The sequence below is a fragment of the Engraulis encrasicolus genome, chromosome 18 (genome assembly GCF_034702125.1).
Source record: "Engraulis encrasicolus isolate BLACKSEA-1 chromosome 18, IST_EnEncr_1.0, whole genome shotgun sequence".
Taxonomy (NCBI): Eukaryota; Metazoa; Chordata; class Actinopteri; order Clupeiformes; family Engraulidae; genus Engraulis; species Engraulis encrasicolus.
The window spans coordinates 16006299-16031829 of record NC_085874.1 but is presented as its reverse complement, the minus strand read 5'-3'; the positions used below and the strand labels follow the sequence as shown (position 1 = coordinate 16031829).

Here is a 25531-nt window from a genome sequence, read left to right as displayed (position 1 = left end):
GAAAGTAAATCAACATTAAAATAAATAAACAATGCCTCATTTGCCGCCCCATGCACTGTTTAAGAAGTTAAATTGCAACAAACTGCAACATTTTAGCGCGTAGGGGGCGCTGAATTGAATACTCGCCTAGGGCAGCAAATCGACAAGGGCCGGCCCTGCACACACACACACACACACACACACACACACACACACACACACACACACACACACACACACACACACACACACACACACACACACACACACACACACACACACACACACACACACACAGGCACGAGGCAACTCCAAGCTCGTCCCTGAGAATAACTGCATTAATCGACATAAATATGTTTGGGATGAGGAAATGTGCGGGAAGAGAGAGATAAATTGCGTCAAATCACTAACGACTCATCCCAACTGATCCCCCCTTCTCTATCTGCAGCCACACACCATTTGAATATTTCTTCTCGAACCTGTCTTGTGTTCTATCTCTCTCTCTCTCTCTATCTCTCTCTCTCTCTCTCTCTTTCTCTCTCTCTCTCTCTCTCTTTCTCTCTCTCTCTCTCAATTTTCCCTCTTTGAAGTGTGATCACGCCTTGTCTGTTTATGGAATTTAATACTGCAGTTGACTGTGCCAGACCAGTGGAAGCTAAAGAGGGGAAAGCACACACTGCCATTACACCCTCTTTAAGCAAACACAGACAAATATGCAGTTTAATGAGAGCAGACAGGTGAGTATTCTCCATGGTGAGAAGCCTATCTGAGCAAAAACGTTGTCCAAAGATGAGGAATAAACGTGAAATGACGAGTCATCTTGCGGTGCTAGCAGAAAAGCTAGAACCTGACCTCCATCATGAATATGGAGAAATAGGGGCCTCCTCAGGCAGAGCTAATGTGAACCGCACTCAAGTTCGGGCAATCATTTGTTTTTTTCCCCCGTGCAGATAATATAAGACATCCTTGCAGTGGCGTGCACAGACGTTTTGGGGGGCAGGTGCTGAAGGTGGGGGATGGGGGCATGTGGAACTTCCATCTGCCTCACTAGGTTGTAGTATAAATTACATCAGGGCATTGCCACATGCTTTTGATCGTGAAGGGGGCTTTTAGAAGACTTTGTCCTAGGCCCAGCCAAATCTGTCAGTGGCCCTGGCTACACCAAACAGGCTGTTTATAGTAACAAGGTAGTCAGAGCACACCTACAACTCATGTCATGGTAACACCATCACACTACCTTCCCTTTTGGGAAATGCACCCTTGTCATTCATACAATCATAGTGTCCCTCACACAATATCCCCACCGTCCATAATCCTACCATCCAAGGGGGCCATCATTCTATGCTTCACCCATCGCTGAGCTCCCGCACACCAGAGCCACCTTTCCTGGGGGTCCCTGACATGGAACTATGGCTAAAACAGTGGGTACTCTCCTGTCTGCAACTTGCTACCTTCAGTTGCATGGATGGCCAGGTAGAAAATCATTTTCCCTTTGGCGATCAATAAAGTCTCCTCAATTTCACTCAATTCAACTACTTCTTCAATGGTGTCAAATTTAGTCCTCCAGGGGAACGTTATACCCAGCGAATAATTTCCCCTTTGGAGACCAATACAGTCTCCGCAACTCAAATCAACTCAACTACGCTTATGATGTCGAATCTGGTTCTCCATGGGACCGCTACACTGAATACCAAGGTTCATTGTCATGAGAGTCAAAGCGCAGCTGAAAGTGAAAGTGAAAGGCCAATTGGGAAACTCCCATTGTCATTGTGACACAGCACTCCACAGCACACAAATGAACACTGTACACAACGAAATTGCATTTATGCCTCACCCGTGCAAGGGGGCAGCCCTCAATGGCGCCCCAAGGGAGTAGTGCAGAGGGACAGTACCATGCTCAGGGTAGGTTAGGGGTTGTTATTGCACAAACACCAATCACACCAACCCTAACCCTAACCCACACCCACAACCACACGCACACCCTAACCCTAACCCCTAACCCTCTGTCTTATAATAACAAATGTACAATAATAGTAAAATGCTGGCCTAAAAGGCAGCTCAAGTGGCCTAAACGGCAGCTCCAGTGGCCTAACAGGCACCTCTGGTGGCCTAAACGACAGCAGGGTGGCCTAGAAAACTCTTGCCTAAACGAAAAAGGCCTAAACGACCGGTCACCTCAGGGTACCTCAGTCATGGAGGAGGATGGGGGAGAGCACTGGTTAACAGGGTACCTCAGTCATGGAGGAGGATGGGCACTGGTTAATTACTCCCCCCACCCACCTGCCGGGTAGTCAGTTGGGTTACAAGTAGAGATGCACCGGATCCTGATTTTTAGGATCCTGCCGGATACCGGATCCACTGCTTAAGATCCTGCCGGATCCGGAACCGGATACCGGATCCTACGAAAGGGTTGAAACACATAGCCTACTCACACACGTGGGCCCTTTTTATCACGTTGGCTCAAACCATTTTGACTGAAAAGCCTCGGCTACCGGATCCTGGATCCTGGAACCGGATCCTGTGAAAAACCCTATTATCCTGGCGGATCCGGAACCGGATCTTGGATCCGGTGCATCTCTAGTTACAAGTCTGACGGCCTCCCCGCTTACCTATGACTGCCCTGGTACCTACAACCCAAGTGATGGTCCTACCATCACATCAACCTTATGCAGATTTGTTCTGGGCAAAAGTGACATGGCTGAATGAGGGATGCATCAGTGTCTTCAGATAAGTTTTGACACATAAAATGATCACTGCTGGGAAACAGTTGCGATAAAAGCAGAAGCGGAGGTTGACTTTTGCATCAGGGGGCAGGGGGCAAAATATATTAGGAATAATGATGTAGGCCTATGTCATTTGACTTTTGACTTTTTTTCCATATTACTCACTCACCCAACTTGGGGAGCTAGTAATTCGTAAGTGCTCAGTTTGAACAGACTTATCCAAGACTTATCAAGACTTGGACTTGATCTTGAGAAATAAGGTGGACCAACATGTATACTTTTAAATAACGGAAATAACGGTGACAGAAATAACAACGTACTGACTTAGAGCTTACAACCTAAAAAAATCCTTTTGATCAGCAGGAAAGCAGAGTAAAATCCCTTTTGGAAAATGTTTGACTCAAGGTGATCATCATCATTTACACTGCTACTGCGGCTTTTCTCAAGAGTACAGCCAAACCAAACAATACCTGGCACTTTATATAACTATAATAGTAGTAGTAACTTTGAAGCGCTAAATGCACACACACACACACACACACACACACACACACACACACACACACACACACACACACACACACACACACACACACACACACACACACACACACACACACACACACACACACACACACACACACACACACACACACACACACACACACACGTCACACACACACACAAAAAGCCAAACTCCCAGGCCACCACCTGGTGCTAAGAATAGGAGTGTGTGAGATAGAAGATGGGGATGGTGGTGGCAGTTTAAAGAAAGAGGGATGACAGAAAAGAAGAGAAGAGGCAGTAAGCAGCAGCAGAGCAGTGGAGAGACTCATATGAGCCAAGGTGTCTCCTGAGGAGAACATCACCCCAGCCCAGTCCACACAGCTAAAGCAGTAGCAGAACATGAAACATTTTTAAATCAGGGTTGGACAGGTCATCTGGCATACAGGGCGTTTTCCCAGTGGGCCCTGTGGACAGTCCTCAGTGGCCACTGCGTACCCCCCCCCCCCTTTTTTTTCTCCGTTTCCACAATTTAGAGGTGGGTGCCAGTCGAGCCATCTTCAATACAGACCAGTGGTTCTCCACCTTTTTTTGAACAAACACCCCCTTGACCTCATCATAAGCCTCCCAACGCCCCCTTTACCTTATCATAAGCATGCCAACGCTTAAAATAAAATACGTAGAATAATGCCACCCAAGGGGAACTAATATAAGCCCAGTCCCCACTCAGCTGTATCCTTCTCAAGGCCCCTCTGGGACTCCTCAACGCCTGCTGGGGGGCTGTACCGCCCCCATTGAGAAACACTGATATAGACAGTCAACTGAGCCATTTAGGATGTACTGTAAAACAAAAATGGCCAGTGTATGTGTGAGGGGACGGGTTGAGCCAAAGACGCCCGGCCAGCTTTTTGGACCTAGTCTAGCCTCATTTTCATTTATTATTTCATTATTTTTAAAGCCCACTCTTCATCTCTCAACAGCCATGTCCTGGCTGAGCAGGCCATTTAGACACATTGTAGAGTGCTGGAGGCGGGGCGTCTCTAGCGCTTAAAAGGCAGAAGCGTGAAGAAAGAGGAGCTTTCACAGTCACAGTTGGGCCACCAGCCACCGTGGAAACTCCACCATGGAAACTGCGGTGAGGAGTACAGTAGGGAGCGGTCACCCAGCCTAGCCTAGCCCAACCCAGCCTGGCCTCTTCACAGAGATGAGTTGCAGGGCAAATGGCATATAGCATGAATTATTATACGCTCTGCTGCATCTGGCTTGGTCTGTCTTGAAAGATAAGCATAGTAGTCTACTGCATGTGCCACCAGGAAGATGAATGTTGAAATTAAGTAAACAAACCAACAAACAAAAACATCAGCTGAAATCCAAAATGCATGAAACCCTCTCATTTAGACATAGGCCTACTGTATAAGAGAAAAAGGGAGGGTTGCACTTCTGTACAAACCTACAGATAAGGAAGTCAAAGAGTGTTTTTTAGAATATGATTCATTGACTTACCAGGATAGGTTATCTTATCATGTTAGAAAATCTGGGTATACAACTGGGTATATTAAAATCACAATAGGGGGTTGCTGTGGCACACTGCCCCAAGTCACCGTACCATTAATGGGGAAGCTGCCCTTGAGGACCCAGGTTCAAATCCAGCTTGGGTAATTAACCAACCCTGCCCCATCGTTCTCTACCATGGGGACCCATGGTTTGAATCCAGCCTGGTTCATTTCCCAACATTGCCCCCATTACTCTCCTTTCCTGTCATCTCTTCACTGTCATTGTCAAATAACAGCATACAAGGCCCCAGAACCAGATTTTCCCACCCAAACAGGATCAGTATGCTATATTTTGGGTACTTAGCCCAAGGGCTAGTACCTTTACTCTACATTGAATATGGGATATATCACTAACTTGGATGGATCATAAAAACCACATGCCTCTTCACGCCTGGTGCACTGGCTCCCCCATGTGGTAGTCATCAGGTGTTACACTACTAGTGACCGTGAAAAAGCCTTAAAAATGTCAAGGTCAGTAGAAATAAAGTCAGGACAAAATGTTACACCTTTTACAGAAATAATCTCTTTATTCATAAAATTAATTTTTTCTACAGACATGGTGAGAATTCATGACATAAGATGGTTATCATTTACAAAGGACATTTACATGGTGATTAAAGTACAGGTCATGAAGACTGGTGTAATACAAATACATTCTGACTAAACAAATAAATTACAAGTTACCCTCACAATTAAATCCATATCTGTTCGCTTTTGCAAGAACTGCAACAGCAGCTTGTCCAATGTACACAGTAGGGGAATTTCATTTCAAGTTCTTCAGTCATCGAAAAGAAGATCGGTTCAAAAATCACAAAATGATGATCAAGTGTAATGATCAAGTGTAAATAGACAAATATTATTCCTTCACTTATAATTCTTCACTTCCCTGACACATACCGGATCTAAGCTTCATCCTTCTTGACAACTCCGTTAGGTTTGTGCATAGCCATTCTACATACAGTAGATTCTACTAAACCATAAAGTGTAAGGATTTTGTAAACTCTCCCGTTTAAATCTTTTCATTAGACTGGACCTTCCAAGTTGAATAGACCAGTAAGTGGCAAACCGCCATCTTTGGCTTAATTCTCCGACCAAACAAAACCGAGGGGCGCTGCTATTAATTGATTTACAACTTTGCTCTGAGAGAACAAATCCAGGTTAGAAAACCTGCTCTGGAAAACTCCCCTGACTGGTTCTCAGACACTTCATGGCTCATGTATGTTGTTGTGCAAAGAAAAAAAATCAAGCTGTAAGGCGAACCCCGACCGTCTGCCTCCCCCTTACTGGCATACTCGTCTGACTTGTTTTTGAAGACACCACATTGCCCCACATCCATTTTATGCTAAAAAAAAATCAGGTAGGACTAACACTCCCCCCACCCGCCCAAAAGGTAGCGAAACCGTGAAGAAGCAAGTGGCGGCAAATCTTTTTGATGAGTCATGACACAGGAACAGCTGGGCTGTGTTTGTTTCTGTGCATCACTGGGTATGCACGCAACGCAATCCAGAGCGGGTTTGTCGGGTTCGGCCACAATCCTTCAAAACTTAAACACTTAATGAGGATGACGTCAAGCCCGTGTCTCCATTCATGCAGACTAGTTCACAACTTCTCCAGTCCTATTTACAAAAACTGGCATACAGTTTACCTACATGTACAGTACAAGGGTTTACACCTACAGTACTATATGAAAAAAGTGCTCTTAGTCAACAAACCATAATTGTCTCTTTTGTAAAAAAAATTACAGCAACAAATAAGTCAGGGTCATTTGGGTCTACAAATGAGATCTGTGGAAAATCAAATCACGACTGGAAGTTTTTGCTACAGCAAAACAATTCATTCATTCTAACAACAGTGTGTTCATTATTGGAGTGTATTTCTTGCTCAGAAGGGCCTCAGCTAAAGTTATTCAGCTGAAGTTGATCACATTATGGCTTTTGAAATCATTTTTTCATACAGCGTCACAAAAGGCAACTGGGTTATTAGGGACTGCTACTAGTAATGGTTAGCGTCGTCGTACGACGATAAGTCCATGTCAAAGAAATCCTCTAGCTTCCACTGAAGGGTCTCGAAGGTGGGTCTGTCAGCTGGCTGGTCCGTCCAACAGTCCCTCATGATCTCGTACATGACCTTGGGACAGTGAGGGGGGCAGCTCATACGGTAGCCCGACGGAAGTTTCTGAACCACTTGATAGTTGGTCATGGCTGTGACACAGGAGAGGTAGATTATTAACATGCCTTCCGACTGAGGGCATTCCAGACATTGAGCGGGAGAAATCCCTGCTACACCACCACACAGTAAGTCCTTAAAGATACAACATGTAATTTATTTGTAGTTTGTTGACAGAATTCATGCTGCTCATTCACAAATGTATTATTCACCCTTTCCCCCCGAATACTACCACCACCTTCAAATTCAAAGTATTCATAATGACTGGGAAAATTACACTTTTTTTATACATGAAAAGGTGCATCTTCTCCATGTCTGCCATTATGCATTTCACATAACAGACCTTTCTAGCTGCACAACTTACTGTACTTTGGTCATATTAGTAAATATCTTTTTATGAATATTTATTCTAATAATAATAATAAACTAATGAGATTTCAATGAGAGTTGCAATGAGCAGCATAGTTGCAATAGCCACTCTGACCACCATCCTACATACAGTACTGCACCAAAGGAAAAATCCAATGTCAAGATGTTTGCAATTGTATTTCTTACTCTATCCTCGACTTGTCAGTACCCATCACGTTTTCAGAGATCCTGGCCAGCTAATGGGGCATGGGTTCTGTTGTTTACATATTGTTTGAAAGGTCGTAACTGCTCCAAACATCATTCCAAAAGCCATGCAACATCTGCAGACACCTTACAACACAGCACTAACTTTTGAGAGGATATTTGAATTTGGGTAAGATGTTTCACACAACATGTAAACAATCCCATGCCCCCATCAGCTGACCAGGACCTCAGAAAGGGCTGAACAGAAAAAATGACACATCTTTGGTTACTGACAATTCAAGGGTAGATTTAGCAATACAATTGTGTGTTCACATGGATTGGCATGGATTCTCTTTTCACATGGGTGAAAAGAATACAGGTCTTTGTTGGTTCATTTTGTTGTTAGCCTTCATGCTAAAATCACCAGGAATGTAATTCCAAGAACATGGTTAAGGGATAAACCTGGCGAAGTTAGCCTACAGAGAGTGGTAAACCAAATATTAAGTTGGAGATGAGACAAAATGTAAGACAATGCAGCCAGCAGTGAGCCAACAAAGTGAAACAATAATAGTGGTCCGCTGAAGAGTCAGGTGCTGGTTTGCTCAGACACTGTACATTTTGTCCCCTAAAATGAGATAACTGTGTACACTGATAACTCTGAAATAAATAGACACTGGTGGTGTGAACTACTCGGCAATCTTACTTGGATATGGCATTTGGCCAAAGGTCATGATTTCGTACAGAAGGATGCCAAAGGACCACACATCAGATTTGATGGAGAACTTGTTGTCATTGATGGCTTCTGGTGCGGTCCATTTCACGGGAAACTTTGTGCCTTCTCTGGCCTGATACACATTCTCATCCTGAAAAACAGCAGAGCAGTGTGCAGACCATTAACAGTTTACCTTGCCCTAAAATAACAAATGCACACACTATGAACATTAAAACCTGAAATAATATCTTGGGCATTTGTTGAGGTTCTTGGACGACTGATCTTAACATGATGAACCCTCCAGATATTCACTTTTTCCACAATACAGTCGTGGCAAAAAAAAGCTAAAAAGTTTGCAAAAACACATAGACGAAAATTATATGCACATTCATGAATAATGCTTGGAAATACTGCAAATGTGTGAAAATCAAAAAAGGGTGGACTGTTCCTTTAAAGGCCATTTTTTTCAGAAAGAAAAAGAGATTTTGGAAAGGGAACCAAGAGGTGTGGCTGCATAGAGGTAGAAAATAACACTAGAGGTGACACGGCAATTTGCGACAGCACTGGGAAATGGCACATGGAGCTTCCCAACTTCCGTAGGTAGTGTAGGCACCTTCAGTCAATGCAAGTCAATGGAGAACACGCCCACCCCTGTCAAAAAATTGACTAAAACTGTGTGAATATGAAGTAACACATTAATCAAAGACCAGATTTGAAATTTCAGGCTAAATATCTACTTAAATCATATGAGTAGATAAAATACATTTAAAAATCAAATGATATATTTTATGAACATAGTTAGCAACACACTTCAACTATTGTCCTTGTATGGTGTGTTGATGGACATTTTCACATGATTAAGCCATTTTTGACAGAGGTGAGCCTCCTTCTCTGTTAATTTCCATTTGTCCAATCTACCTACAGATAATGGCTGCTACAGATTGCCGTAAAAAAGGGGGCGGGGTCACCTCTAGTGTTATTTTCTACCTCTATGTGTGGCTGTCATTCTTCTAATGACAGCAAGTTTCCAGTCGGAGAGTGAGCCACAGCCACACAGCTTTAAGTTCTAAGTTCCGATATGCAACATTTGCAATTATTCCCAAATCTCTGCATGGTTGCCAAAGTTCTGATGTCCTCAACAAGCGATGTCAGTGTAGTTGATTCTATCACAGAGAACAAGGCCGTTTTCGCACATGTCCAAAGAAAAGTCTCCCAGGGGGAAATATTTACAATACCAAAGCAAGCAGAGCATGACAGCACCCTCAGGGTTGACCATAGATTGCAACAACAGATTATTCCAGCTACAAAAAGAATGATTAGATCCAGACTTGTAGAAGTAAAATTTATATTGTTATATAGATGATGGGGCGTCGTTTCTGGGACTTAAACAGACCGAAATTGTGCAGGCTTTCACTTTGAAACAAATAGAAAATACCCATTAAATATTTAAGTTGAAGGAAAAGAGGGGAAAGAGGATTACACCTAAAAAACAAAATCACAGTTAAACTTACCATGAAGACTCTTGCCAGGCCAAAGTCAGCCACTTTGCAAATGTTGTTCTCTCCAACGAGGACATTTCGAGCAGCCAGGTCTCTGTGGATGTAGTTCTGGAGCTCTAGGTAAGCCATGCCCGCGGCTACCTGAGCCGCCATCTCAATCTGGTCAGAAATCCTCAGCTTTGTCCCGCCATCCTCTGAGAAAGCAGCAAAATTCAAGAGGTCATTAAGACTGGAATGAAGAACCTCATGAACTGATTGGACTGCAAAAGCTCTGACTTAACATTTATTCTGAATCTGTTATTACTACACCTTGATTAAATACTGAATACAACTGAAAGAATAGATAGAGTATTGGGAAAGGCATGCATCCTGTCACTAAAATATTGTCAATGTTTACTGTAAAGGTGCACCGTGTAAAGTTGTGGCCAGAGTAGGTATTGCAACCATACTGCTCATGTGCTGGCTATTGCCAGATTTGATAATTTCATGAGTATTAATAAATAATAAAGCAATATTTACTAGTATGATCAAAGAATGGTATGTTTTGCAGCTAAAAATGCCCATTTCTGGAAATTCAAAATGGCGGACCATGGAGAGGATCCGCCTTTTCATGTACAGTTTGTAAAATGTAATTTACCCAGTCATAATGAATACTTAGAAGTTAATGGTGGTGGTATGTTACAAAGGTAGATTTATGAATGGACAGTGTGGATTCTGGAAATGAACTACTAAAAATATTACACAGTGCACCTTTAAGAAAGGCAATCACACAAAAGAAGGAGACATGGATCTACTCATATGTATACTTGAGAAAACATTTTTAACAAACACTTGCACTAATGGCATCATGCCAGCATAAATAGCTCACACCGCCCTAGAGGTTGTTTCTCAGGGGACAACTGAGATGTGCTAGTATTCCTCTAGACTTTCTTTGTGACATGCAGTGACATGCAAGATGGGCCTCTCACCATGGGCGCAGATAGCGGGGGGGACGGGGGGGACATGACGTACCCAGATTTTCATTCACGTGGACCCGTCCCCCTCACTTTTATGGAGAAAATATCTGATTTCTGCCTTTGCATTTTGCAATGTGCGAAATAGCGCCTCCCCGGACCATTCACTTTCATATGTGGCAAAAAACGGCATTACACTCTATACACGGCTCTGTCAGCTCACTGTGTCAGCTGACTCAACAGTGACACCAGGTAGCGACATAGAATCTCTATGCTTGCGATGGTGTGGTGAGGTATTGCAGAATTAAGCAAATGCATTGAAGTTAATGGCAGTAAATCTATTTTTTTTATTGGCTAACAGCCACTGAAGTCCCAGATTTGAAGCGCCATAAGCTTTTTGCTTCTCACGGTGATTTGCTTTTGACAGGGCTAGATTCAGGAAGTGGAGAAGAGCAGGCGTCATATTTACATTATATTTGTGGCTCAGACCAGTTGCTTTTGTTATTAAAGTTAATGTCGAAGACAGTCCCTTTCTTGCTAACTGTGATGTGGATTACAAAAACTGTGGAACGTGAACGATGGTGGTGGAACGCATGGATTAAAAAGATAGCTGCTTTCAAGACAACGTTTTCAGGTAAGGTCACTATGGGTTCATATCCGCTGTGACGCTGTTTGTAGTTAACAGATGTTAATTGTTCAGAAGGGTTTTTTTGTCTCTGTCGTGGACCTGTTTTCGAGTGAAAAGACAGCTTTGTAGGGCCATGCCATGCCATGCCAGCTGTCAATCAAAGCCAACGCAAGTTTCTCTCGTGGTGTCGGTCTCTTGTTTTGTAGCCTAGGCCTATGCTGTGAACATAGGACTTGTCTTTTTTACGGATTTTTGGAATGATGATTGCGGTGGTGTCTTTCTGTTGGATGCATTTACTGTGGATTGTTGTTAAACGGCGGTATTACAACGAAAACTTGTGGATTGCATTAAGTGGTGGAGTGAACTGAAGGATACAATATGACACGCAGCGTGGTAGAAAAATGACGAGTAGCCTAGTGGCAGAGAGGTTGTCTGAAGAGCTCAAGAATCACAATTTAAGTCGCTTTTATCAAAAATGTCTAATCTGGAGGAGACCATATAGCCTAGTTTGACTTGGTTACCCAGTTTCTTGCTTAGCCTACCAATCACACGCCCCAAAACCGCGCCTGGACTCAAGTTATGTTTGCATGCAAAACTGCGAGACTGGTCGTCTTAACATTTCTACAGCCATAAATCACACACTGTTGCATAGCCTGCTGTAGGCCTACATTAATACAACGTGAAATTTGTTGACAGTTCTCCTGTTTAAAGTTTGAATTGGTTGGGAAAGTAGCACTTGCTGATGGGATATGGGAGAGGTGTTTAGAAGCGTGCACTGGGGCGGGGTCTTGGTGGGAGACTCGTGCACATTCTGAGTAGAAGCTGGAGCGGTTTTAACATTTGTGATGTTTTAATTTTTTAATCAAGATTTATTTTTTTAATGTAGCCTAGTAGACCTTGGCTAGGCCTACTAAAGCAAATAGGCCTACAATTATTTAGCGGAAGATGAATAGGCGACTAACAATAAAAAAAACGATATTCAGTGTATTATAATCAGGGTATTATCTAATACCCCCCCCCCAGACGGACGGTTTGTTGTGAAAATGTCCCCCCCCCAGTTTTTAAAAGCTATCTGCGCCCATGCCTCTCACCCTGCAACAAATTGATGAACCAATGAAATAATGGTAAGACATAACAAAAAAGAGACTACAAACAGGTTTCTATGGACTACAAAGACTACAAACAGGTTTCTATGACGGTGATCTATTCTCTCCCTTCACAACACACCCCGGTTGTAAAACTAAGATAGTGACAGCTGGTGTCCACACAGCCTTCTGGTCTTGCCTTTGGACAAATGTTGTCTTTCCATTCCCTTCACCTAGACTTTGAACCCTTTCTTCTTTTCTACCTACAGTGAGCGGGCAAAGTTAAACTTCCTCCTGCACTGGTCACCAAGCACCATGACTAATGAAGAATACTTCTCATGGCAGGCGAAGGGTTCTGCTATGTGAGAAGCCATGGGCTCATTTGTTCGTTCATTCATTCATTCATTCATTCATTCATTCATTCATTCATTCATTCATTCAAATTTGCCTTCACATTTTTCGCACCATTTTTTACTTTTTTTTTGCACATTTTTGTTGCATTTAAGACATGCGTAGTGTAATCTAACTTTTTACTGGGGTAGATGAATGTGTTCATGAGGAAACACAAGTCAAAACGCATATAAACAAGTTGGACGAAACCCTAGCTACAGGGCTGTGCCATCAGACCAGGTGGAATAAAAACGTCTTCTCTTCTTCTGTATTCCAAAACCAGATTCACGCATCTAGGGACAAAGCACTGACATAGAGGCCTCTTGTTCTTGAGCAAGGGTGGGGATCCTTGCTTCAGAAATCAAATGTTAATCAAACCATGTTGACCTGAAGAAGGTCGGATGACCGAAACATTGTATCAATGTTTGTTGGTGGAATGGACAGTGTGCAGGACTTCTTTACACTTGAAATCAAACCACATTTGAAACTTGCTCTGACCTCTCAAAAGACACATGTTTTAAACAGAATTGTTTACATAGACCCTATTTTATTGGTTAAAGCATTATTGATCAATCGTACTCTGGTGATTGATTTGTGGCACTGTTAACATTATGGTCAAATAAGGAAAAAGGAAAAGAATTAGGAAGAATAAATCACATACTAGACTAACTAAAGGGCAAGGATAACAGCACAAAGTCTGATACTCTGGGACCATTGCTTTTGGTTTTTTTTTTGTCATCAAGCCGATTTCACAAACTTCTCAAGATATACCGCATGTGTACAGTTTATCTTATGGAACACACACAATTATTATGGATTATCAGGACATTTTTTTTATCTTTTCATCCTTAATAATAGTGAACCTTTTAAAAAGTATACATTAGTGCAGGTGGTTTACTAGGTGCAGGTTCTGAGACTGAAGTATGAGACCAAGTGTCTACTCTGTGTTGACATGTTACTAGGCTACTTTTCTTAAAAGGGACACTGTGTGAGATTTTTAGTTGTTTATTTCCAGACTTCATGCTGCACATTCACTAATGTTACCTTTTCCATGAATACTTACCACCACCATAAAATTCTAAGTATTCATTATGACTGGAAAAATTGCACTTTTCATACATGAAAAGGGGGATCTTCTCCATGGTCCGCCATTTTGAATTTCCAAAAATAGCCATTTTTAGCTGCAAAAATGATTCTACTTGGACCATACAAGAAAATATTTGTTTATTACTTTGTAAACTTTCATGTAAAGATCAAATTTGGCAATAGGCAGTCCAGTTTCAATGAGCAGCATAGTTGCAGTACCTTTTTGACCATTTCCTGCACAGTGTCCCTTTCATTTTTTCTCATCTTGGGATCATAAACGTCCATCAATTTTGACATCCAGACATTAAATAGGCCTACAGTAGCCTACTGTATGGCAGCTGCTTCTCTGCTTTCACTGTGTAGTGGCCACTGTCACGCACCACTCCCATGTTTGACATGACTCGAGTCATGTTTGGCACACTCGAGTCACAAGCTTTTACACTAAACAAAGGTAGAGCATGGAAGACCAAGTATGTGCATCACCTGCCTCCACATACAGTATGCTCCAACAGACTGCACATTTGTATTGAGATGTACAAGCCATAAAATAAACAAATCATTTACTTGTATCATGCCTAATGTGTATTACTCATTACCCTATCCTCTTCTATGTCAATACCAGTCATTGTTTTTAGAAGGTGGTTTCACAAAATGTCTTATTAATGATATGGTTTGATTTTTCACTTCTCCAGAGAAGAGTGTAGTAGGCTATTTGACAAAACCAGGTTAATTTAAGATGGAGTTAGTGGTAAATCAGCTAATACACAAGCATTTAGTACTGCTTTTCTAAACCGAAAGATGCCTGCAAGCCATCTATTAGTAGGTCTACTACTTTATGTAGGTTAACTTAACCAGGTTTGTCACTTCACAATATTCTTGAAACACCCCCAGGGCTGTGGATAAACCTGCTTTCTGGTACTCCTGTGTCAATAACCTGAAGCTTATGCGTGTTAGGGACACTTGAATGCTAATGGTTATGGAGAAGACCTTATCACATCCCAAGTATCTTAACTTAAATTGATACTTTTACTTTTGATGTGTATCAACAATACTGTATATCATTTGCCCATAAACAGCAACATTGCTTTGCAACAATTGCTCAAAAAGTGCTCACCTTCACCCTGGGCAAGAGTATCATCTAAATGCATAAAGTCTCCACCTAACGTACTGTACCCTCTCCCATTCTCACATTCTTTCTACTGAGAACTAAAACCAGCAAAACCTTCGCTCCACAAGCCAACTACTTCTCCAAAGTGCACACAGCGTTAAGTGGCAAACGTAAATGCAACCCAAATACATCACAGTTACCTCACTCAGTGCAACTGGCTTCCATAAGCTGAATACTAAGTAGGCTAATGTATGGTTGAGATCACAGTCGGCGTATCAGTGGGCAAGTCGCTAGTGCACTGTGCCATAAATCTGGGGACCTGAGTTTGATTCCGACCGGAGGTCAGTTCCCAACCCTTCCCCGTCTCTTCCCCGTCACTCTCTCACACCGTCCTATCCAATAAAGACCCGAAACCAAAGAAGGTAGGGTCTGTTGTCAAGGTGGCCGCCTTCAATAAAGGCCTGAAGTGCAGGGGGAAATCCTCAATCCCCAAACCCCCTAAAATATCGTTCTTTTTTAAAGTAATGTGCAGTTTGTTTTTGCTTACTCTGCAGGTACTCCAGCAGGCTGCCGTTGCTCATGAGCTCCGTGATGATGTAGATGGGCTCCTCCACCGTGCAGACAGCGTACAGCTGGATGAGCTTGGGGTGCCGCAGCTTCTTCATGATCTGGGCCTCACCCAGGAAGTCCTTGGTGTCCATAGCTCCTGATGGGGATTCACACAAAGGATATGGAAGAATTTCAAGTGGGTGGACAGGGCCGGCGCAAGGCATAGGCAGACAAAGCCCCATATTTGTTGAGGGTACCAGAAAACCTCACATAATTAGAATGTCAAAAAATAAAACATTAAACGTTTCATTGACAGTTATTATTCATAGGCATTCAGTATATACTATGTAGGTACTAGGTCAGCAGTGCTTGATAAGATGTGTTTACAGATGCCAATGTTTACAGATGTTTGCCTAGGTAGGGCCTCAGGTTGATTAGAACCGGCCCTGGCAGTGGCAGTTCAAACGTTCACTTCTGCACTGTACTGTATGGTTCACTAGTGGACACTGAACGAACGAACGAACGAATGAATGAATGAATGAATGAACATTTTGAAAGTGGATAAGAGTCAGCCTGAAGAGCAGTTTTATGAACTCATTATTGGTTCTCGAGTTTTCAGCCAACTTGCCCACAATATGAATATTCATAGAAAGCTTCAGGCTTTAGACCACAAAAATACCAGATATTCACAGAAATCAATTGGAAGACTTATAGGTGGTGGCGGTTTCTGAAATGTTCACTCCTGGTTCACTAAACAGCCTGGGAGTTTCCTTGTGTACACATACATGGTTCATGATGCTATGAATGAATGAATCCTTACATATGAGTCACTCTGAAATGCAGTTTTAGGAACCCATTATTGGTCCTTGGGTTTTCAAGCAACTTGTTTGCTAATGTTATGAATATGCATAGTAAACAGCGCATAGATAACCAGATCACTAAAATTGCAGAATATTTCAAGTGTTTCCAACTACAATGCACATTAACAAAATGGTCTCCCAGTGCCCATAGAAATTAACAGAGAGAAGTTTGCAACTTACGAACACTACTACTACTAACAAAAAACATCTATTTTGTGTTTAAAATAAAAGCTTGGAGGCAAGGGTATTGTTTGTGCTCTAGATGTTTAGAAAAATTACTAGGTGCGTGGAACCAAAAAAATAGGGTTCAGAGTAAGAGCAGGTTCGCACACTAAATAAGACACTAAGGTCAAGCACAAGGAGTTTTATTTTTTATTTTTTACCAGAGCTCTACTCTGGTAAAAAAAAAAAAAAAAAACTCATTGTGCTTGACCTTAGGGTCTTATTTAGTGTGCAAACCTGCTCCTACTCTAAAATAAAAGCTTACCTTCTTTAAGCGTCTTGATGGCAACTGGAGTGGTATCATTCCAGACTCCCTCGTGCACCTCTCCGAACTGTCCGGCACCCAGCTTGCGTATGAAGCGCACTGACTTGCGGTCAATCTCCCATGCATCCACCGTGTTGTAGGACAGGCCATGGGTCTGGGGAGCTTCCAGCTATGTAAACACGACACAATATAAGGATATATGCAAACGAAAAAGGTCCTACAGGAATGCTATAAAATCCACCAAAGCGCACTTACAAATCGGACCCCCGACGGACATCAATGTCTAAAGCATTGTGACATTTGTCAATCAGTTCATTTATCCGCACAACTGGATAACATGCCAACAACTTTGCGAAATAAGTGTTTAAGGAGGAGAAGAAGACCGAGAGGAGGAGTTGGGAACAGGCAAGGGGGAAGCAAGTTACCCTTCACTCAGTTTAATGGACATTTTTCTAACAACACAGCCTGATCTCCAAAAATTCCGTGCTCCTGGACACGGATGTTAAGGACACGAAATCCGTGTCCAGGAGCACGGATTTTGCCAAAATTCCGTGCTCCTGGACACGGAATTGTTTTCCGTGCTCCTGGACACGGAATTGTTTTCCGTGCTCCTGGACATGGAAGTGCTTTCTATAGGCTATTACCACAACACTGTGTTAACTCTATCATTAGAAAATACATACCAAATGCTAATCCTAAACAAAATAATGCTATAGCAATTTAAGTTGTGCCCTGACCAAAACATTCCCTAACCGTAACCTGTCATTAAAGACATATTTTTGAGAAATACCTTTTCCAGTTGGTTGCTAGGCTATCAAATTCATATAATGAATGAAAGAAAACTAGCTGTGCCCAGACCAAAACAATCCCTAACCCTAACCTGTCAGTAAGAAATGTTTTTTTTGAGAAAAATATTTGAAATGAGAAAAATCCTGAGAAAACACAAGACTGTGGAAACATAGAGCTGTGGGAGCATAGAGATAGCACTTCTGTGTGCCCATCACGGAAAATAATTCCGTGTCCAGGAGCACGGAATTTTGGCAAAATCCGTGCTCCTGGACACAGATTTTGTGTCCTTAACATCCGTGTCCAGGAGCACAGAATTTTTGGAGATCATGTTGAACAACAAGACGCTGACAGTCGGAAATACATGTTTATTCTGTTTCACTGCAACATCGCTAAATAGATACAACGTAGCGTGTTAGGATGACTGTGTCATGTGTTTTATGGGACACAATTGTGTAACCGGGACACAGGGATGACAGGGTTGGGGGAAGTCAACTGGAGGCGGACTTAGTGAGGCTGTGGATGAGGGACGGACAGGGAATCGCACAGTTTCTGAGCTGCAGCGCTCATGCCACAACAAGATAGTGTCTGTGTCGTCTTCTCCCCACGGTCTTCCCTCCGAGTATCAACACCGGAGAGCAGTGATTCTTGTTTGTGTCACTGGCCCTGACAATACCACCAGCGGCAAAAGGCATTTTTGGAATGTTTCAATAATGTCGTCTCTGTCTCCTGTCGTGCCGTGTTTCAAGATTTCCACATCTTTCACGTCGCCGTAGCCTCTTCCACAGAGCTGAATGTATCATCAGAGACATTCTATTGGGACTAAGAAGGCCACACGGAAACACACACGCACACGCGCACACGCACACGCACACGCACACGCACACGCACACGCACACGCACACACACACACACACACACACACACACACACACACACTGTACGCTATAATCCCTTTTCCCTTAGGGTACACAGCAGCCGAAAGGAGGATCATTATCTTGTCTTCTATGGCAATAAGCGTGTACAATACATTAAGGGTGTCAGGAGTTAGTGTCAAGTAGGCCAGCTGTCAGGCACAAAGATTTATGATTTGAAGAGCAAGAATGTGCATTACCAAAGTGGATGAAAGTCCAGGAAATAATCTAATGTGTTTGTCTTAGAACTCCTGGTCAGCACTCAGCTTTTCTTTCTTTCTTTTTTTAAAAGATATTTTTTGGTCCTTTTTTTAGACTTAATTAGGTCAGGAGTCAGGACAGTGTGAGAGAAAGACGGGAAACATTTGGGAGAGAGATATGGGGAAGGGTCGGCAAAGGACCCGGGACGGGAATCGAACCCGGGTCAGCCGCATGGCGAACGAGTGCCCTATCATCAGCACTCAGCTTTTCATTGAGCCTGGTAAGCCATCACTGCTACCACCTCACCTTTTTACAGGGCTCCAGGAGACGAACACAGAGTCCATCATCTTGGTTCGAGTAGTGCTCCACCAGCAGTTTCAGAGTGGCAAAGGAACGGTTTCTGGACACAAAGTAGTCTCCCGCGTCTGTTTTCCGGATTTTGTAGTGCTTCACTTTACCTCTATCCAGCACTGTGGAGAAGACAAAGCATATACATTACGGAATGCTTTACATCCATCACATGGAACATATTTAATGGATGAGGTTTGTTTAAGATCATCTCTGTTGACATCTAATTGCATGACCATAAAACATTTTACAATATAAAGTGGCTGCCAAAACACATTGATGACCTTGTGTGACACTGGTAAGTTAGAAGGAATATAATGGGCCTCCATGAGTTTCCATGATTCCATTAATGAGTTTCCATGACTGTTTTATTACGCTGCTAAATGCTTTAAAGGAGTATGCCACTATGTTGGGGCTTAATACAGTTAAAATCGTTGGCCGGGGTTTATTAGGGTGCTTAAGTGTCTTATTTTTCATGTTAAGCGTTGTCTTGCTTTAAGACAAGTTAAAAGAGGGAGTATGTCGCTAAGCTAGTGAAAGTCAATGGATCCGTGTAGCATGTAGCGACATGCTCCCGCTTTTAACTTGTCACTAGGCTTACATGAAAAATAAGACACTTTACCACCTTTATAAACCTTGGCCAACGATTTGAACTGTATTAAGGCCCAAAATAGTGGCATACCCCTTTAAAGAGTTAAAGAGTTTCTGTCACTAGAGGCAACAATGAATAAAAAAAACAGGCCACCCAAGACATGAGTCATACAAATTATGATGCAGTTTTATCTGTTGATCAGGTTGACTAGGTGCAGTCACGTCACTTCAAACATGTACAACTTTTCCTCCAGAAATGATGTGCGGCACTTTTCTTCAGGCAGTATAAGCGGCTGTGTTATCAGAAGACTTTGACACGGTTTTATGATCCTGCACCTTTAGTCAGTAGCCTACATGGCACTTTGCCGGTGCGCTGTGAGACATACACACACAGCAGGGCTGCCCTGGAATGAGGAAGCTCGAGCTACAGCCTGCGGTGAACAGTTCCCAGTCGTAACAAGGAAGTTACTGGAAGCTAGAGATACTGTAAATCTAGTCACCGAGTCAGCACACACAGATTTGTAAATAATAGCAATAGACCACACAGTACACAATAAAAAATGATATGCCACAGGTAGCAAAAAAAAAAAGTGAAATTGGGATTCTACACATCATTTCTCAGCTAGCAGGAGCATCACAGTGGGACAAACATCAATTGAAGACAGAAGATGGAGCACACCGCAAAGTCTTTATGTTGTTTCCTTACCTGACAAAGAATACTCTCCTTTCTGGCTCTCACAGTGTCTGATGAGGAAAGCTCCGTGCTCATTGCCCTCGGCTTGGAGCAGTTTCTCGGCATCTACCCTTTTTGTGTCTGCGAAGAACCACCTGAATAATACAAAAATAGAATTCTGAATACTGCATGTACACATTATTTCAGATTTATACATTTGTACCGCAGAGGTTTCAGTTTTTCATTACATTGAACTACTATAGTTTATCATAGTGTAGAACACTATACTTTGCTGTAGATACTTTACTGACCAACTGCAATCATTCCCAAAACTAACAAAACATTTCCCAATACACTTTGTATTGCCTGTTTGAAATGGCCACAATCTTTCATTTTGATCTGTTTAAATTTGAGAAACTTTTTTTAGTTAGGTTAGTCTTTATTTGGATAGGGCAGTGAAGACTGAGGAACTAGAGGGAGAGAGGGGTGGGTAAGGGACAGTCCTGAAGTAATCGAGAGGATAGTTACAATTAATATGTCTATATTTGCGCTGAAGAAGGCTCTAATGGCAGAAATATGAACTCATGTTTTTAAGACATAACAAAGTGTTTTCAATAGTAACTAGGGATGCATGATTCCACTTTTTTGAAAACCGATACGAGTATGAGTACATTCTAGGGCTGGGTTCAAAAGATCGAATCGCGATCCAATATCGATTCACATTCGAAAAGGGCGATATCGATTCGCAACTTTGTGGATCGATCTTTTGCCGATCATTATAGGCGCTATTTACTAATCCACATCCTGTAGCTCTCTTCCACAGTTTCCCACTTATTTCTCACATAAAAAGGTATTTCATGTTTGTGTGGGCATCAAAGGCTAAGATATTTAGGTTTTTATAACCGGTCCTAGAATTCTAGGCATGAATCGAGCAACCTGCGTTAGTTCTGGCAGACCACGTAGTCAACGCACCCTTTTGCCTACTGGCTGACGCCGACCCAACCCACACAACTTTCCACTTATCAGCTGCGCTTTGGTTAATCAGCTGCAGCTCGCAATTGGATGCTGACATTTGGCGTCCTTTATTTAAACTACCGAATTTGTTTTCCCGTCATTGCTTTTTGCTGCTTGTTTTGCTCCCACCACCTCCCCTGCTCCACCAGACTAACCATTGTCAAACAATGTCATGTTGTTGTTGTTGCTTGCTCTGTTCTAGGGGCTATTTCGCCTTTCCAGCTAAATGGAAGGCACACCACCTGAGGATGCTGCTGTTCCCTATATTGGCTTTCATGGAGCTCATGGAGAAACCGGGGAACTTCCTCCAAACAGAGCCATACCCCCAAACACAAATGTATGCATTCAGAAATAAAGCTTCTGAAATATATCTCCGTTTCCCATCTCATTTTTGACTAGAGTGGATCTGACAGAAATGGGTTAAAGTGACAGCCCAGCAATACAAAAGATCAATATCGAATTGGATCGAATCGTGGATCGAATGAGATCGTAGCCTTCTGGATCGGAATCGAATCAATCCAGGAAATTTGGATCGATTCCCAGCCCTTGTACATTCATGTCTCTACTTGCCAATACCAAGTACCGATACTTACGGTAAACCCTCAACTTACAATGAAAATAAAGGCACAGCGTGATGAGATGTTGCGTTGTTTCGTGTAATAGCGGTATCTGTGCCTGGTATCGGCAAGTGTTTGACGAGTACGAGTATGAATATAAGTATAATGAGCAAGTATCGGGGCTGATACCGATACCAATAGATCCAATCAGCAAGTCTGTTCCGCCCAGCAATACTGCCTGTTTTATCCTCCGAATACTCCGTCCGCTGGGCAGGCCAGACCTGAACGACCAGCAGTGAATGGCACCATGCGAACAATGGGCGAAGTATTCAGAGCGGAAAACAGGCAGTTTTGTGGGCAGGACAGACGTGCCGACTCGATCTATAGTAACTACTCTCTTGAGTGCCTCAGGATGGTCTCTTGTTTGAAAACACATTGGATCACCTAACTAAAGAGCACCAGAGGAACACATTACTTCAACACCCAAGCAGCACTCCCAGTGTCTTGTTTGTTAGAGATGGGGACGGGTTGGGAAATAACCTGGGGCCCCATGGGCTGTGCTTACCCGTATATGGTAAGTTGAATTAGTAATACCACAGAATTTCTAATAGTAAACAAGTTGTGGTAACACGCTGAGCCACTGCATCCCAAAACTGGCATATTTAGCCACAACATCAGTGACAAAACACATTTGAGCTGATGTGCAAATTATCCAAGGGTTTTTTGAAGCAATAACTCAGATTTACTGAAATTACCACAAGTCTATGTGATGCAGTGACCGTCACAAGGGTCATGGGTGCAGTCTGACATAGGCTCCTTATGCCTCTTTTCCACTGCCGGTTTTCTGGTAGGCCTGCAGCTTGACACATCTCCACTCGGCCGCCACTTTTTGCTTTACGATTGAGCTGTGTCGTGCCTATTTGAAAAGCAAAAAGTGGCAGCCAGGTCACGCTGTGTCGAGCTGTAGGCCTACCCGAAAACCGGCAGTGGAAAAGAGGCATAAGTGTAGTGATCGGAGCCCCAGTTTGCTACTCCAGGGCGACTGCTTGAGTCCCAGTGGGGTAACTCTACTCTCTTTCACTACATAGGGTATCAGAACAGAGAGATGGCTTGCCATCGGAGGCACAGCCAGCTGTGTGAGCCATATCAGTGACTACTGTAGGTGATCACGGTGATGGGCAAAGCACTGATTGTAGAGCATCCTGGATGAGAGAAGCATGATGACAGGTATGTGAGGGATACTCAGGGTGCAGTGTGTACGGGTTTCACTTCCCGAAGGAGAAGGAGTGATGGAGTGACCATCACTGGGGTACTGGGAGAACTCAGACTATTCACGCCAATGAGCCTGGTTCTTTGGTTTAGCGCTCAGAGGCCCAGTATGGTACCACTTCAGGAAATGCCCACCTGAAACTCTGCCAAAATGATCAGCCCAGGCCATTTCACATCACAACAATAACTATGTGACTTTGATAATTGACTGTGACAAGGGATGAATGCATATAGTTCTAGGCCTACTGCCAACCTAGTTCAGACTTTCTGTCTCGCTTAATATTGGATCCCAGAGTTGCGTACCGTACACAGTTCTGTGGTTCTATCTTGTCACTAAAAAAGGCACACCGAGTTTCATTAAAATCCTTGCCGGCCGGGCCCCAAACTTCGCATGGAATAACCCTAATAATATCCTCTAGAACAACGCCATAATTATAAATGTTATGAACCCTTCAGGGAAAAAACAGTGTCCAAGGTCCACTTTAAAGCCCTGGGACCAACTGTTCATTATCTTGGCAAACAATCCTCTGTTGTGAGGGAGAGAGTGCCTGTTGTCTGTATAATTGTAGCCGTGTTTGAAGCATTGTGTCTATTCACAAATTTCTGAGAGCGTGATAAAAGACGATCGAATTGCACTCCCCTCAAGAGAGTGCTTCTGTAAGATGGGGCTTGCCTTCTATCAAGCAAAGCACCAGCTACGGATCACCACACCAAGTAATTCAAGCCAATGATTAACTAAACCACAACGTTTCCTTGTAGGTGGGAATGATTAACTGCGGTTTGACCCCTGTGTGAAAATGCAGCCATGAAAGTACTTTTGCGGTGTTGTAGAATCTCACAGCTGAAATACACACAAAGTACTTTGTCAGAGAGGAACCCTGACATTAAAATGATCTGTAAACAAACCACACACTTTACTCCAGACAAATATAACTCTCTGTTGCAGTGGCCTATAAATATGACCTACACTACAGTAGTTGAGGATATTTCCCAGCGTGTTTCAAGCTATGCAGGGCAGTGGGCTGCTCTGCAAAGTTATTTCGGCTGGAAAATGAAAACAAACCAGATTCTGGTCCTCAAGCACAGCACTCATGAGGTCTCTGCAGACTATTTGTTGCAGACCCTACAATGTTTCAATTTTAGATTTGATCATCAAATACACTTTGTAGCTAAGTATGTAGACATTTCATGATCTGAATATGGTTATCCAAAACCCTACAATCATGACAGCTTTCTCTTGCAGTCTTCAGACAGAGCACGTCACAATGTCAATATTCCTACATTATGCCTACTATCACCCAACAAATAATATAGGGCGCATAAGTAGAAGTCAATAGGCTAAATGTCTTTCTTTGAGGGACTTCATGGGCCATTTCCAACTGAGCCGTCAACGCGTAAGAGGGGACCTATTATGGGAAAACCTGAAACACACCATTTCAATTAAACAACAACAATGGAGATGGAGCAGCTTACAGTTCTGCGTCCAGACTCTCAACGGCGGCCACATAGTTTGCTGGAATGTAACCCTTCTTGTTCGCTGAGACACCGGTGAGGGCTCGCGCATACCACCACTCGCCATAGCTTTTGTCCAGTGCTTCGAGCTTATCCCCAGTTTTGAAACTCAAGTCATTTTCAGTTCGAGCCGTGTAGTCATACAGAGCTATATAGACATATCCTGGGGTTTCTGGAGGAGGTATAGGCGGCAGTTCACGCAGGGGAGCCTGTACGACTGGGTTTGTGATAACCACCGATTTCTCATCACCACCATCAGGCTTGTCAGAGCCACGGCTCTTGCCAAAGAGATCAAGACACGGTTTGAACGCCGTTTGAAGGCACTCCAAACATCTTTCTTTTTCTGTCATGACGAAAACATCCAGAAAATCCAAAGTTTGACAGAAAAACTAAATTATCTCGTTCAAGCGGCTAAAGGCGCCTGGTCTTCACGCACATGAAAATAAATTCCAGGTAAGGTAGCTCTATCCACAGTCAGACATAGCGAGTCCGTTCAGAAAACACTTGGCCCACTTGATGGGATATCCTGACTGGCATGCCAACAGCCGACATCCGTTGAATAGGCTACGCCGCTTGAAGTTATCCGTGGTTCACCCCCATGGCACTGACAAAAAAGTTTCCTGGTTTCATCTGTTTTTCTCCTTCGATCCACAATGTGGGGAAACGTACAACGGCACAACCCACGGAAATAGCGTTGACCTACTCTACAGCTTCACCTGTTGCGGTACTCTAGCGCCCTTGCATGACCAGATTGCTTGCTTGCCGCATTTAACCCATGAGTTTCTCAACAGCCAATAGCCTGATTAGACGTAAGCCAGGTTGTGGGCTGCAG

General features: G+C 43.1%; 1 protein-coding gene across 1 annotated transcript; it reads right to left on the bottom strand.

Moving 5' to 3' along the window:
• Positions 1 to 5492: 5492 nt before the first annotated feature.
• On the bottom strand, positions 5493 to 25531 carry frk (fyn-related Src family tyrosine kinase). Its single transcript, XM_063223107.1, has 8 exons — positions 24661 to 25531; positions 20381 to 20502; positions 19042 to 19205; positions 16835 to 17003; positions 15486 to 15644; positions 9701 to 9882; positions 8181 to 8340; positions 5493 to 6960 (listed from the first exon to the last, which is right to left on the bottom strand). The coding sequence occupies exons 1-8, from the start codon at positions 25047 to 25049 to the stop codon at positions 6752 to 6754; spliced, it is 1554 nt and encodes a 517-aa protein (XP_063079177.1). The 5' UTR covers positions 25050 to 25531; the 3' UTR covers positions 5493 to 6751.